Source organism: Pelodiscus sinensis, chromosome 6, assembly GCF_049634645.1.
Source record: "Pelodiscus sinensis isolate JC-2024 chromosome 6, ASM4963464v1, whole genome shotgun sequence".
Taxonomy (NCBI): domain Eukaryota; kingdom Metazoa; phylum Chordata; order Testudines; family Trionychidae; genus Pelodiscus; species Pelodiscus sinensis.
The window spans coordinates 116,571,243-116,586,712 of NC_134716.1; the positions used below are offsets into that span (position 1 = coordinate 116,571,243).

Consider the following 15,470-nt stretch of genomic DNA (forward strand, 5'->3'; position numbering starts at 1 on the left):
CCTCTGGGAGCAGCGCTGGGGGTGAGGAGAAGTGGGGGGGCAGAGTGTCTTCCCTGCCCAGCCCAGTCCCTTGCCTGCAGGAACTAACAACTGTGGTTTGTAACCTATCCTTTAAATCAGCTTCTGTACCTAATGACTGGAAGATAGCGAACGTGATACCAATATTTAAAAAGGGCTCTAGAGGTGATACTGGCAATTAAAGAACAGTAACTCTAATGTCAATACCGAGCAAATTAGTTGAAACCATAGTGAAGAATAAAATTGTCACTGACATGGATGAACATAATTTGTTGGGAGAAAGTCAACATGGTTTCTGCCTTACTAATCTGCTAGAGTTCTTTGAGGGGATCAACACACATGTGGACAAGGGGTGGTCTAGTGGATAGAGTATATTTAGATTTCCAGAAAGCCTTTGACAAGGTCCCTCACCAAATGCTTTTAAGTAAAGTAAGTTATCATGGGATAAGAGGGGAATGTCCTTTCATGGATTGATAACTGGTTAAAAGTCAGGAAATAAAGGGTAGGAATAAATGGTAAGTTTTCCGAGCGGAGAGAGGTAAATAGTGGGGTCTCCCAAGGATCTGTCCTGGGACTAATCTTATTCAACTTATTTATAAACGATCTAGAGAAAGGGGTAAACTGTGAGGTGGCAACATTTGCAGATGATACCAAACTGCTCAAGATAGTTAAGACCAAAGCAGACTGTGAAGAGCTTCAAAAAGATCTCACCAAACTAAGCAATGGGGCGACAAAATGGCTAATGACATTTAATGCTGATACATTTAAAGTAATGCACATTGGAAAAAATAATCCCAACTATATATACACAATATGATGGGGACTAATTTAGCTACAACTACTTGAGAGAGATCTTGAAGTCATTGTAGATAGTTCTTTGAAAAACATCCACTCGGTGTGCACAGGCAGTCAAAAAAGTAAACAGAATGTTAGGAATCATTAAAAATGGGATAGAGAATAAGACATAGAATATCTTATTGCCTCTATATAAAAGCATGGTACGCCCACATGTTGAATACTGTGTACAAATGTGGTCACTTCATCTCAAAAAAGACATCTTGTCACTGGAAAAGGTTCAGAAAAGGGCAGCAAAAATTATTAGGGATTTGGAACAGATCCCATAGGAAGAGAGATTAAAAGGACTTGGGCTTTTCAGCTTAGAAAAGAGGAGACTAAGGAGGAATATGACAGAGGTCCATAAAATTACGACTGGTGTGGAAAAAGTGAACAAGGAAAAGTTATTTACTTATTCTCACAATATAAGAACTAGAGGTCACCAAATGAAATTAATTCGCAGCAGGTTTAAAACAAACAAAATGAAATTTTTCTTCACCCAGTGCACAGTCAACCTGTGGAACTCCTTGCCAGAGGATGTGGTAAAGACTAGGACTTTAACAGGGTTCAAGAGCTAGATAGGTTCATGGAGATTAGGTCCATCAATACCTATTAGCCAGGATAGGTAGGAATGGTGCCCCGAGCTTCTGTTTCTCGAGGTAGGTGACAGGGGAGGGATCATGTGATGATTACCTGTTGTGTTCCCTCCCTCTGGGGCATCTGGTATTGGCCACACTTGTCAGACAAGATACTGGGCTGTATGGACCTTTGGTCTGAACCAGTATGGCCGTTCTTAGGACTGAATGGTTGGGAGAGAGAGGAAAGACCACCCACATTAAGATCTGGCGACCTCTCAATTTTCGGAAATCTCGGGCACTGACTTCTTTCTATACCACAGTGTAAAAGCATTCAGATTGTGTAAATGCCTAGGACAGAGCAGAATGGTTTAATAATATACACAGGTTTATGGCTAGGCGAAATAGGATGAAATTATGGTCAGGAAATTTTATGACGAATATTTTCATGTTCCACTATCATGTAATCTACACACCTACGGGGTGTGGTTCACTGTCCCATGCTTACAGACCGAAAGAATGAGTGTGCTCTACAGCCTTAGTGGAGAGCCAGCTGGCTTTTTGCTCAAGCGGTAGAAGCTGATGAATTAAGCGCCAGAGGTCCCAGATTCGGTTCCATCTCTCGGCATTACAATAGCACCATTAAAGATTTGCTAGGGGAAAAGGTGGAAGCCTTGTCACTTTTTAAACCAGAGATGGACCCAAGTCAGAAAATAGAGATCTTAGTCCTTCCTATAGTTAAAGAGTGTTTGAACCAAAAGGATTTAGCTTGGCCCCACACCTGGTCAAAGCAATATAAAAGCTCATAGAGGGAACAGTTCCACGTTAGCCTGCCACCCCAGGAGAGGATCCAAGCTTCCACCTGAAATTTCTAATATCTGCCATGTGAGCTAGGCATGCTTCCTCACCCTGAGGCCATGCACGGCTCAGGAACTGTGCCACCAAACCAGAACTCTTCCAGAACACACACACCCACACTTAAAGAAGATGATGTCGTGGTACTTACCCTTCTCTGTCTATGTGTGGGAGCGGGTGTTTAGGGGTGTTCCGGAGCTTCCTGTGAAACTGTGTGAAGTCCAACTTTTCAGGCTGTAAATCCCAGGTTGCACCACTGGGGGGAGGGGAGGGAGAAGACAAATAACACACTATAAATCAAATGTGTTCGTATTGGAAAGAGAATATCATATACTTGCCCTTTATTTTCCAAAGGCTATTGTTTCAAGAGACATTGTTTCTGCTTCCAGCCGCCCCTGACCAGGCCCCCACAACTTTTATACTGCCACACTTAACCGCCCTAAATAAAAACGTTAGGTGCTGCACCTACACCTTCTAAGCTGCACAAGCTCTTAGCCTTGGAAAAGTTCCCCTCAGTCTTTCGTTGCAGCAGCTAGACTGGTCCATGCAATAGACCAGGGGTGGGCAAAAGGGCCTTCGTGGGCCTGATCTGTCCTGCCAAGTGGGTGCATCTGGCCCACGGAGGCCCTGCCGCTCTCCTGCCCCCAGGCCAATTAGGGCATGGGGGCAGGGGGAAGCACACGAAATTTCCTCCACCATGCCAGGAGCATGCGGTACTTTGAAGTGCCGTGAGCTCCTGGCAGGGTTGGAGGAAACTTTGCGTGCTCCACCACCCCCAAGCCTTGATTGGCCTTGGGGTGGGAGGAGCATGCGAAGTTTCCCCCACCCTGCCCATGCCCTGCGAGGAGTGTGTGGCACTTAGAAGTACAGAGCGTTCTTGGCGGGGGGGAGGAGGCTTCTCGTGCTCCCTCTCCCCCAGACCCTGATTGGCCTGGGGATGAGGGAGCACGGGAAGTCTCTTCCCACTGCTAACGGTATGGTGCTTAGTGGGAAGGGGGGGGCAAATGGGCTCCCCCACCCCCAACCAATCATGGTCTGCGGGTGGGGAAGCCCAAAGCATCCTGGCCCCGCCCTTTCCATTTGAGACCCCGCCCCTTCCGGAGCAGCCCGGGGCTACTTCAAAAATGTTTGAAGTGGTCCCCGGCAAAAAATTATTGCCAACCCCCGCAGTAGACAGAGACACCCTCTTAAGCAGCCTCATCTGTTGCTTGGAAGCTCCCTGCTGGAATGTGCATTACATAAGCTGGGGCATGGATCAAGTGCCAAGGAGGAACTCTCCCTCCGGAAACTGAAGCCTGTAGTGCCCTATGGATGGGCACAACATGGAGCGCAAAGCTGTGAGGAAACGTTTATTGTATTGTTTTCAGCTTCTGAGGTTGATTGGGGCAAAGAACCCTCATGGCCCATGTGCTGGAAGGGAAACTGAAGCTCCTGCCACTACTGGTAGTGCAAAATGCACGAGCGCACTGCCAGTATATAGACAAACAACTGGATTCTCCCAAGTCCTTGAGAGGTTATTTGGTTTTGTATGTCAGGATTCCTCGACAGATAAGCCCATGCCAACACTGCCACTGGAGGTGTGATTGCAGCTCAGGTAGCCAGCACAATCAAAAATAGCAAGGAAGACATGGAGCCTGGACCATAGTGCAAGCTAGCAATAGGAGTATGTACCTAAGGTTCTGGGATGGCTTGTATGCCACCAAATCTTCCCTGGTATTTTTAGTCAGGCTGGCATGGGTATCCCTCCACATCATGCAATCTCACCTCCACACACATACCTTTAAATTAGTCAAATTAGTGCACTTTTCAGATGCTGAGTATGCAAACAATACCACCAACCTCCTTCAGTTTGAACACCAGCATAATGATGCATGTTATACATAGGACCCGGAACTGGACTGGGGGAGAGGAGGAGGAAGTATGACATTCGTTTCCAAGTTGCAATGCTTACTTGTTTGTGGAAGAGCCCTGAGAAGAGGTCTAAATAAGGTCATATTCCATGTGTCTTGTAAAATGACTTTTAAATGAGATTACCTGAAGGAATCAAAGGTATTGGCTGCCCAGATATCTGTCCCCAACATGTCCAGGGAGTTGTCTTTGTTGCCATTCTAAAAAGGAGGGGAAAGAATTGTTATTCTTGAGGAGTTGTGATGAGCTTCCTGACCTGACATGTAACTTTGCCACTGAGTACTCGCAAGGCTCTTCTTCTGAGTGAAATACACACTACAGGTTCAACCTCTCTAGTCTGGTATCCCCCAGGATCTGACTGGTACTGAACCAGAGAATTTGCCAGACCACCGGAGGTCAATATTGTCTAGCAGCATTACCAACACTTCCACTGCTCACTGGGCTCTTAGAAGACATTTAGACTTAAATAAAAGCTAGAACACTGAGAGCCAAGACTGGTGACTATAAACAAACTTTATGGAACTGCAGGAAAACTGGCCTCAACCATGATAACTGGACATCCGGCTAACTAAAATCATGCTGGACCATGGATGTTGCTGGACTAGAGAGGTTCAACCTGTACAATGAACAGCATTCTGGGTGGGTCTCTCATTTCCCTGATTGCTTCTTAAGAACAGGGTCAGACAAAAGATCCATCTAGCCCGGTATTCTGTCTTTCAACAGTGGCCAATGCCAGTACTGTATAGGTAATACTATAGGTAATTGTGAAGTGATCTATTCACTGTGGGCCACTCCCAGCTTCCGATAGAGACTATAAACAGCATTCCTTCCCATCCTGGTTCATAGGTATTGATGAACCTATCCTCCATGAATTTATCTATTCACTGCCTTTCTGCACACCCATCACAGTGGGAACCTCAATCATATCCCCCTCCCCTTTTGTCGTCTCTTTTCCACACTGAAAAAAGTCACAGTCTCATGGATCTCTCCTCATCTGGAAGCTGTTCCGTACCCTTAAACATGTTCTTGGCCCTGTTCTGAACCTCTTCCAGTTCCAATATGTCTTTGTTGAGATGGAGCAACCACATCTGCACACGATATTCAAGATCTAGGCATATCATGGGTTTATATAGAAGCAACATGATATTTTCTGTCTTCTTCTCTATCCCTTTCTTAATTATTCCCAACATTCTGTTCTTGTTTTTGACCACCACTGCCAGAGCTGTCCTATCCAGAGGACAAACGAGGCTTTTGGGGATCCCCTTGGTGGTTTCCCCAGCCATTCTTTGGATGAGAGGGACAGGGGATTACAGAGGCTTGGTGCGGCGGCAGCAAGGGGTCACCTCATCTCCACTCACTACACAAGTGGCAGGAGCTGGAGTGGCCTGGCAGCCTACTCTGCCCCAGCCCGCCGCCTTCTCCTGGCCTGCTGCATGACTTCTCAGCAGCAGTACGAAGCAGAGCACCCCCACGCCCAGCATTCCTATTCCCGGCACCAAGGGTTTGGATGAGGGGTTGCCCCAAGTACCATGCCCCCCTCAAGATGGCCCTGGCTTCATAAAGATTCCAAGATCTCCTTCTTGAGTGCTAACACCTAATTTAGACCCCATCATTTTATATGTATAAATGGGTTCATGTTTTCCAATGTGCATTACTTTGTTTTAATCAACATTAAATTTCATCTACCATTTTGTTGCCCAGTCACACAGTTTTGAAACATCTTCTTCTAGGTCGAGACAATTATCGGGAGTAATTTTGTATCATCTGCATTTTGCCTCCTCACTATTTACCCCTTTTTCCAGATCATTTACAAATTTGTTAAATAGGACTGATCCCAGTTCAGAGGCCTGGGGGACATCACTATTAACCTCTCTCCACTCTGAAAACTGACCATTTCCTAACTTTCATTTCCTATCTTTTATCAAGTTACCAATCCAGGAGAGGTCCTTCCCTCTTATCCCATGACCGCTTAACTTATTTAAGAGCCTTTGGTGCAGGACTTTGTTCAAAGATATTCTGAAAATAAAATACACTATATCCACATGCTTGATAACCACTAAAGCATTCTAGTAGATTGGTAAGGCATGATTTCCCTTTCTGTAACCATGTTGACTCTTCACCAACAAATTATGTTCATCTATGTGTCAGACACTCTTGTTCCTTACTATACTTTCAGCCAGTTTGCAAGGTACTGATGTCAGACTTACCAGCCTAAAAGAGCTTACCGGTCTATAAGGGGTCACTTCTGGAGGCCTTTTTAAAAAATTAGCTATCTTCCAATCATTTGGTACAGAAGCTTATTTAAATTATAGGTTACAAACCACAGTTAGTAGCTCTGCAATTTCACATTTGAGTTCCTTCAGAACTCGAGTGAATACCATCTGGTCCTAATGACTTATGACTGTTAAATATATCTGTTTGTTTATAAACCTCCTTTAATGTCACCTCAGTCTGGCTACATCTAGACTACAAGCCTCTTTCGAAAAGGAGCGTCTAGACTGCAACCAGTATTTTCGAAAAAGCAAGCCACTTTTTCGAAAGAGAGCACCCAGGCAGTCTGGATGCTCTCTTTCGAAAAAGCACAGTTTGCATTACATAGCGCCTTTTTCCGAAAGAGCACTTTTGAAAAAAGGTATTATTCCTCATAAAATGAGGTTTTCTGCGGTTGAAAAAAACTGTTGCCTTCTTTTGATTTACTTTTGAAGAAACGCGGCAGCAGTCTAGATGTAGGGGAAGTTTTTTTGAAAAAAGGCCACTTTTTTCGAAAAAACCCTGTAGTCTAGACACACCCTCTGTGTCGTTCCTCAGATTTGTCACCTAAGAAGGGTCAGGCTTGGGAATCTCCCTAACACCCTCAGCTGTGAAATTGGATGCAAAAAAATCATTTATTTCTCTGCAATGGACTTATTGTCCTTCAATGCCCCTTTAGCATCTCAATCATTCTGGGGCCCTACAGTTTGTTTAGCTGGCTTCCTACTCCTCATGGACTTATAACTATTTTGCTGTTACTTTTTAAATCTTTGGCTAGCTGTTCTTCAAATTTTTTTTTTGGCACTTCTAGTTATATTTTTATACTTCATTTTCCACAGTTTATGTTCCCTCCTATTTTCCTCACTAGGATTTAACTTCCACTTTTTAAAGGATGCCTTTTTGCCTCTCACTGCTTCTTTCTAACTTTGTTATTTAGCCACAGTGGTACTTTTTTGGTTCTCTGTTTTTTAATTTGGGGTACACATTCAAGTTGAGCCTCTATCATGGTGTCTTTGAAACATTTCCATGCAGCTTTTGGCTCTGTTCCTTTTAATTTCTATTTAACTAATCTCCTTGTTTTTGTGTAGTTTTCTTTTCTACATTTAAATGCTACAGTGCAGGGCTGTTCTCAAGATGTTATACACACACACACACACACACACACACACACATACATTCCGGAAAAGCAGCCGCTTTTCCGGAATAAGCTGCGAGCTGTCTACACTGGCCGCTTGCTTTTCCGGAAAAGCAACGACGATCTACTGTACAAAATCAGCCGCTATTCTGGAAAAACTATTCTGCTCCCGCTCGGGCATAAGTCCTTACTCCAGAACACTGTTCCGGAAAAGGGCCAGTGTAGACAGCCCAGTAGTCTTTTCCGGAAAAAAGCCCCGATCGCGAAAATGACGCTCAGGGCTCTTTTCCGGAAAAGCGCGTCTACATTGGCCACAGACGCTTTTCCGGAAAAAGGGCTTTTCCGGAAAAGCAGCCTGCCAATGTAGGCGCTCCTTTTCCGGAAAAACTGAAAACAGAATAGTATTCTGTTTTAAGCATTTCCGGAAAAAGGTGCCAGTGTAGACGTAGCCACAGAGTGTGTATGTGGTGCCACAGGACTAAGGTGCCACAGGACTTATTCATAGTTTTTAAAGTTACAGACTAACACGGCTACCTCCTGAGACTTAATTGTATTATAGTCACTATTACCTTGCGTTCCAGTTATATTCACCTCTTGGACCAGATTCCATGCTCCACTTAGAACTAAATCAAGAATATCTTCCCACTGCTGGGGTCAGAAAGAGTGGGAAAGGGAGCTGCGTGAGTCATGTGCAGAAGGGACAAGAGACAGAACTTGGAAGTGAGGGAAATAAATCAGAAAAAGGAGCCGTGGAAGTGGAAGGAAAGGAGTGAAACAAAATCCTCTCACCACTCATCTCTAACTACACTATCACTAACAACCAGCCTTACTAACTAATCCTAAACAAACTGCTGTAGAAACTGTCAATAGTAGACACGAGAGCTACAAGTACGAGATTCCCAAACCAGTACATAAAGTTTAATGTAGACCACTCTATAAGGGGTCTTGTTGCCCCTTGATGGAATAGTACACCACACTCAGAAAGTGTGTAAGTTACACCAGAAATTCAACCCAATGGGTTCTTTGGGTCAAGAATTCTCAGTACAGAAGACATAGTTTGCAACATGAATGCCAGTACAAAGTAGTCTGATAGCCTATCATGGAAGCTCAGTTCATGATTTTAGGATGATCAGCTGTCAAAAGGAGACACGCTCCTTCCCTTTTCCAAGCAGTCAGAACCAATCCTATGAAATCGCATATTTGTCTCATTCTATTTCGTATCAGAAATACACTATCATGATTGAAGTAATCGGGTTTATGGCCAGAAAGAGCTAAAAGATCATCTCATCTGACTCTATTCTCAAAACTCTGTGTGCACAAATTCAGGGTGGACCAAATTTACATCAATCAATTTACATCAATGTGAAAGTCACAGCACATATGCCCATATAAACACAGCGATGGAACAAGCAAACGAATAGCTATGAGACTAACTATTCATGCATGCAATTGCAATAAATTTGACCAAATAAACTAGACATTTAAAATGCACCCAAAGTTTTTTTAATCAAATTTTAAAATTTAAATTAAATACAAATTCTTTCTAAAACTTACTATGAAATTATAACCTGTGTTAAAGGCCAAAACTTATGATCTATTATGTCATCTATATCAAAGAAAAACAATAATGTTAAGCAGTATATAAGAATGGCCATGCTGGGTAAGACCAATTGTCCATCAAGCCCAGTATCTTGTCTTCCAAAGGTGGCCAATGCCAGGTGCTTCAAAGAGAATGGACAGAGCAGGGCAGTTATTGATTCATCCACCTCATGTCATTCAGTCCAGCTTCTGACAGTCAGATGTTTAGAGACACCTGAATTATGGGGTTGTGTCCTTAGTGATCCTAGCTAATAGCCATCGGTGGACCTATCCTCCGTGAACTTACCTATTTCTATTTAGAACTCAGTTCTATTATTGGTCTTCACAACTACCCTGGCCACCAGTTCCACAAGTTGACTGTATATTATGTGAAGTACAGTACTTCCTTTGGTTTGTTTTAAACATGATGCCTATTAATTTAATTGGGCGATTGCTGGTTCTTGTGTTATATGAAGAGACAAACAACACTTCCCTATTCACCATCTCCATATTGTTCATGGTTTTATAAGATCCTATCATATCTCCCTTTAGTCGTCTCTTTTCTTCATAAGAACAGCCATAGTGGGTCACATCAAAGCCCATCTACCTCAATACCCCATCTTTTGACAGGGACCAATGCCAGGTACCCCATAGGGAATGAACAGAACAGGCAATTACCAAAAGATCCACCCCTGCTGCCCACTCCCAGCCTCTGGTAAACAGGCTGGGGACACCATCCCTGCCCATCTTGGCTAATAGCCATTGATCTATTCGAAGCCAAACAGTCCCAATGTTTCTAATCTCGCCTCATATGGAAGCTATGCCATATCCCTAATCATTTTAACTGTACTTCTCTGTACCTTTTCAAATTCTATTTTTTTTTTTAAATGGTGAAGACCAAAACAGAATGCAGGATTCAATGGAGTTCTGTAATTTTATTATCTACCCTTCTTCCCAATGGTTCCTAACATTGTTAGCTTTTTTGACTGCCACTGCACACTGAGTAGATATTTTCAGAGAACTATCCACGATGACTCAAAAATCTCTTTCTTGAGTAGTAACAGCTAGTTTAGACCCCATCATTTTGTATCCATACTTGAGATTATTTTTTCCAATTTGTATAATTTTGCACTTACCAATGCTGAATTTCATCTGCCACTTTGTTGCCTAGTCACCCAGTTTTGTGAGATCCCTTTGTAATTCTTAGAAATCAGATTTTGATCTCTTAAAGAGCTTTTGTCTTAATTTTGTATTGTCTGAAAACTTTGGCACTTCACAGTTCACCCCCCTTTTCCCGACCATTTATAAATATGTTGAACAGCACTGACCCCAGCATACATCCTTTGGGGACTTCTCTAATTATTTCTCTTTACTGTGTAAACTGAGCATTTATTTCCTATATTTTAAGTAGTTACTGATCCATGAGTGGGCCTTACCTCTTATCCCATTACTGCTTACTTTGCTTAAGAGCTTTACTGAGGAACCTTGTCAAAGACCTTCTGAAAGTCCAAGCACACTAAATTCTCTGGATCATCCTTGTTCACATGCTTGAAGACTCTGCTTAAAGAATTCTAATGGACTGGTGAGGCATGATTCCCCTTTACAACAGTTATATTGAATTTTCCACAGTATAGTGTGTTCATCCACGTGTATGACTGAAACTATTGTAAAGAACAGAACAATCATTTTTTCTGATGCTGAAGTTAGGCTAACTGGCCTGTAACTGCCCAGGTTCATCTCTGGAGCCCCTTTTAAAAAATTGGTATTACATTAGCTATCCTTCGTCCTCTGGTACAAAGGCTGATTTAAGAGATAGGTTACATACCCCAGTTAGTAGTTCTGCACTTTCATATTTGAGTTTCTTCAGAACTCTTGCGTGAATATCATCTGGTCCTGGAGACTTATTACTGCTTTATCAATTTGTTCCAAAACTGCCTCCAATGGCACTGCAGTTTGGGACAGGTCCTTAGATTTGTCACGTAAAGAGAATGGCTCAGGTATGGGGCTCTCCCTCACATCCTCTGAAGTGAAGACTGATGCAAAAAGTTTGTTTAACTTCTCCGCAACAGCCTTGTTTGCTGCCACAGTTTTAAAGCAAGTCAAACCAAGAAGTCACTGATTAAACACCTGGAACTAGTTTATTGAAGTGCTAACCCAGCTGTGACTACCGGTTGCAGGTATGTAGAGAATATATTTTTTAAATTTCAGTTTATTCATCTAATTCAGTTCAATGATTATATTTCATTCAAAGTGAAGGAATTAATTGGGTTTGGAAAAATAGCAAAGCTTGTTTTCTGCTTCTATTCTATAAATAATAATTAAGTGTGAGGATGAGAGCTACTAATTCTAAAGCCTGAAGGACACGAGGACCTGAAACAATTAGTTCAATTCACTAGCTACAGATAATGCTTCCCTTATTTAATCCATCAGTTGGTTTTATGTATTCAGAACATTTTAAAATGCTTTTTGTGTAATTGTAAATGAATTACAATTTCCAGCCAAAGAGAGATTGACAGAAATTGAGTAAAATCTAATAAGAAATGAATCATTCACCATTTTCTGATATAACACAAATGTAAATATAATGTGAATAAATAAATGCATATTAAACTACATAACTGCTTAAATAAATATGTATAAATACAGTGTATCACATGGTTAGCAAAAAACAGTATCAAACTTAGCATCAAGGCTATATTTAGTTGCAAATCAACTTTATTAATAGGTACCAATCAGTGAGAAACAAACTTTTTTAGGAAAATAATTGAAAAGCACACATGCAAAACAAGACTAAGATTGATTTAAATCAAGGTTCTTGACTTGCTGATTTAAATCGCTTAGATAAGTACTGCATGTAAAATTGATGTACTTTCCTATTACCATAAATAGGGTAAACAATTGACTGAGTTTTAACCTTCCCAGTCTCTTAAAAACAAGGATTATCCGGGGTACCATGCTAGGTTCTATGTCTTTAGCACCTGGCAAGTTTCCCATGGATAAGAGCCTTTACCACACAGCCTTACCAGTTGTCCATTGACCACCAAATGTGCTGTAGCTCCCATGGGCCTCCAAAACAGGAACTGAGCCTGGAACCAGACCTCAGCATCTGTCACTGATTGGTTGCACATTTTGACTTTTAATGGTGATCTGCAAAAATCTTTTTAAAGCCACCTCTATAAAACCCCAAAACTAAAGCACTACCAGATTTCAAGCACAAATGAATTCCCTCTAAATTAAACCAACCAGCAGCAAACTTATTTCCCCACATTAAGGCACTCACTACTACTAAAAAGTAGCCTTGAAATGTAGAGAACAGAGACATACATTCCAACCAGGTCTTTAGCAGTTGGAATAGATACATGCACACACAGTCATTAAAAGAAAAAGTCCATGATTAATAGCAAGCGGAGCACATGATTTCAGCATTCCTCAATTGGCTTTCACCAATCACTGCCAGTTTATACCTTGGTTGAATGACTGAACTGGCTGCTTCTCCCTTGGCTGTCAGACCTTGATCCAGACCCAGGCCTGGAGCCTGAACTAGGCCGGGATCCTGAACTGCCACTGCTGCTGTGATCCCAATCTTCCTAGAAACAACAAACAGCTCACTTTAGTCAGGTGCAACTTAATTTCTGCCCTAACGAAAAATGCCGACCTAATACACAGAGTCTTGTGCAGTCGAAGTCTCGTAAGGAAGGCACTACAAGCCAAAAATTCCCAGGAATGTGTGGCACAGCCCACAGTATACTCGGTTGCTTTAAATAAGTCCTTGAACATCTTTGGACCAAATTCTGCCGTTATTTACACACTGTGCAACCCAATCAACTACAACGGGGCTGGCTGATGTTTGAGTCAAGTCAGGATTTGGCCTTTCATACCTCAGTTCCCATATCTATAAAAGCAGGATAATAATGCTTGTGTCCCTTATTGTCATGAGGACTAATGAATGTTTATTCAGCAACACAATGTACTACGTCACTACTTAGTATAAGTTACAAAAAAAAAAAAAAACCCCCACACACACACCACCCCAATATAAACTTATCTAGTGCATTTTCTTCTTTCTCCATTTATTTCTTGGACACTCAGACTTTACGTGCTCACCCACTTTGAAAAAATCTAGGCTCCACCTCTGGATTGTATTAAACCATGGTCACTATTTTCATCTGTGAAACAATTGTTCCAAATGTGCTATCTTTATCATCATTATGACTATAATGTCAAAGAACTGGTAGGTTTCTGGGCGTGCCAGGGACAAGAGGAATCATTACAAATTAGAATAACCGACATGGTCACACATTTACCCACAGAAACCTGGAAGGGGATTTTTTTCAGGGTAATGGGGGAAGGGGAAAATGTCTGCAGGCTAACGTCTTACAGGGCTTCCCAAGGTTTGCTTTGAAAAGGCCTTTGAAGTGGGTAAATATGCAAAAAAGATTATGTAGTGCAGAATGCTGAACTCTGTAAAGTGTTTTCAGAAACTGGAAAATAAAATGAGGCATTTGCACTAGAAAAAAGATGTTAAAGAGGGCTTTGGAGAAATACTGACTGGGGCTACTGAAGTCTTAATTCATCATAGGCTGTCCGTGCACTAAGAGGAGAGAGAGGCACTTTTACCTTTAAGAACCAACAGGACAGCAGGTACAGGCGCCTGTCCTTTGGCACTCAGGCATGATGGATACAGTTTCTAATCTGGCACAATTGTATCAATTAGGAGGGCGATTGTTTCTAGTGTAGATGCTGTCATAGCGGTATGCAAGTGCCTTTCACCAGTCTACCTCATTCCTATTCTTGCACAGGAATAAGCTGTACCAGAATAAGCACATATACAAGTGTGCCCACATTAAATGGGTATAGTTAAATGGATACAACTTTGGCATGTAGACAAGTCCTATCCTATCCTAACCTAGCAAGGCCTCCATAGCCTGTGCCTGGAGAGTATGTTTGTTCCTTATTCATTAAACAAACAGTACTTTGCTTAAATGCTGTTACAATTTAGACTTGACTGCAGCTGTGGAAAACAAGAGTTGACCCTCCACCTCCAGAATTGGAAGGCATGGCCCTCAGAGGAAAAAAAGCAAACAAGCAAGGTGAACAGGTTCTGACGTCATAAGGAGATGGGCTGAGGACTCTGCCCAGGGATGTTCCACAGACAGAAAACAGATAGAGACCTGTACTGACACCGAGTGAGGCCTCTGGCTTTCAAAGCACCTAAAACCTTAGGTAACTTCCACTGTATGTCACCTGGGACTTAGCTAATTTCTGCTATTTGGGAGAAGGCTGGTTGGGAATGCTAATCAGAAATAGTAAGGACGAGCGAAAACACTGTCAGGTGACCAAGCTAGGATGGAGTAAACACATTTATGGAGCAAACTGCCAAGGATACAGCAAGGTGGCAGCTGTACAAAATGGTTAGAGACTATGATGCATGCAGATATCTACAGAACTCAGAAGAAACTCATTTTGTCTGGGGAGAGCTTAAGCAGAAACAAAGGCTATGAGTAGAACAGGGTGAAATTATTTACCAAAACTGCTCCCATTCTCCCAAAAACCACAGATTTGGGTTGACCAAAACATTTGGTGAATTTGAGTCTATTTCAACAAACCGTTCCTGTAAAAAAAAAAAAATCAAACCAAACCAAACCAAACCAAACAACCCCTCAAACTTGAAACAAACAATTCTGAAAAAAAAAATCTAATCTAAACAATTCAGTTTGATATTTCTTAAACTAAAGCATTGTGCCTTTTTGTTTTGAAATTACTATTAGACTTTCTTTTTAATTATTTTTAGAGGAGAAAATACTGGAAATTAAAACAATGTTTCATTTTTATCAACAAGATTTTATTCCCCATTTTTTGGAGTTGCCAACAAACAGAAAACTCCATTATTCACATAGAACTTAATAGGGCAAGAACTGTGGACTTCGCTCCTATGTTCTCAGAACCAGGGCTACAGCAGCAGATGAGAACGTCTTTGGAATGTAGGCGTCCAGTTAGACAAATGCCAAAGAGAGCAAATCCTACATTCTGTTAGCACTGGCTTTTGAAGTCTTTAAAAATCATGGACTGCGCACTGGTGGCAATCCTACTGATGCTTATGAGGTCATATTCTGGGATAACATCTGAAAACCAGGAAGTACTTAAAGGATTTGAGAGATAAGAAAAACATTTTACTGTACCTCTGTAGAATTCCATTTCTGTGCTGAATACCCCCACTCTCAACAGTATGTAGTGCTACTTTAAGGGTATGCCTATACTACCAAGTTTTATTGACAAAACTTATGTCGACATAAGTTGTAAGGGAGTAAGGGATGTAA

General features: G+C 41.9%; 1 protein-coding gene across 8 annotated transcripts in view; it reads right to left on the minus strand.

Annotated features, from left to right (window-relative positions):
* Positions 1–15,470, minus strand: part of CTIF (cap binding complex dependent translation initiation factor) — a 420,270-nt gene that overhangs the window by 194,714 nt on the left and 210,086 nt on the right. For 7 of the 8 annotated variants that reach the window (XM_075932696.1, XM_075932695.1, XM_006136745.3 and 4 more), the window contains 3 exons: positions 12,618–12,740; positions 4,317–4,390; positions 2,434–2,538 (listed from right to left, as the gene is read on the minus strand). In XM_075932696.1, the coding sequence (XP_075788811.1) occupies positions 2,434–2,538; positions 4,317–4,390; positions 12,618–12,740 (302 nt within the window). The remainder of the gene's footprint in view (positions 1–2,433; positions 2,539–4,316; positions 4,391–12,617; positions 12,741–15,470) is intronic. The other variant, XM_025178240.2, reaches the window with a different exon arrangement.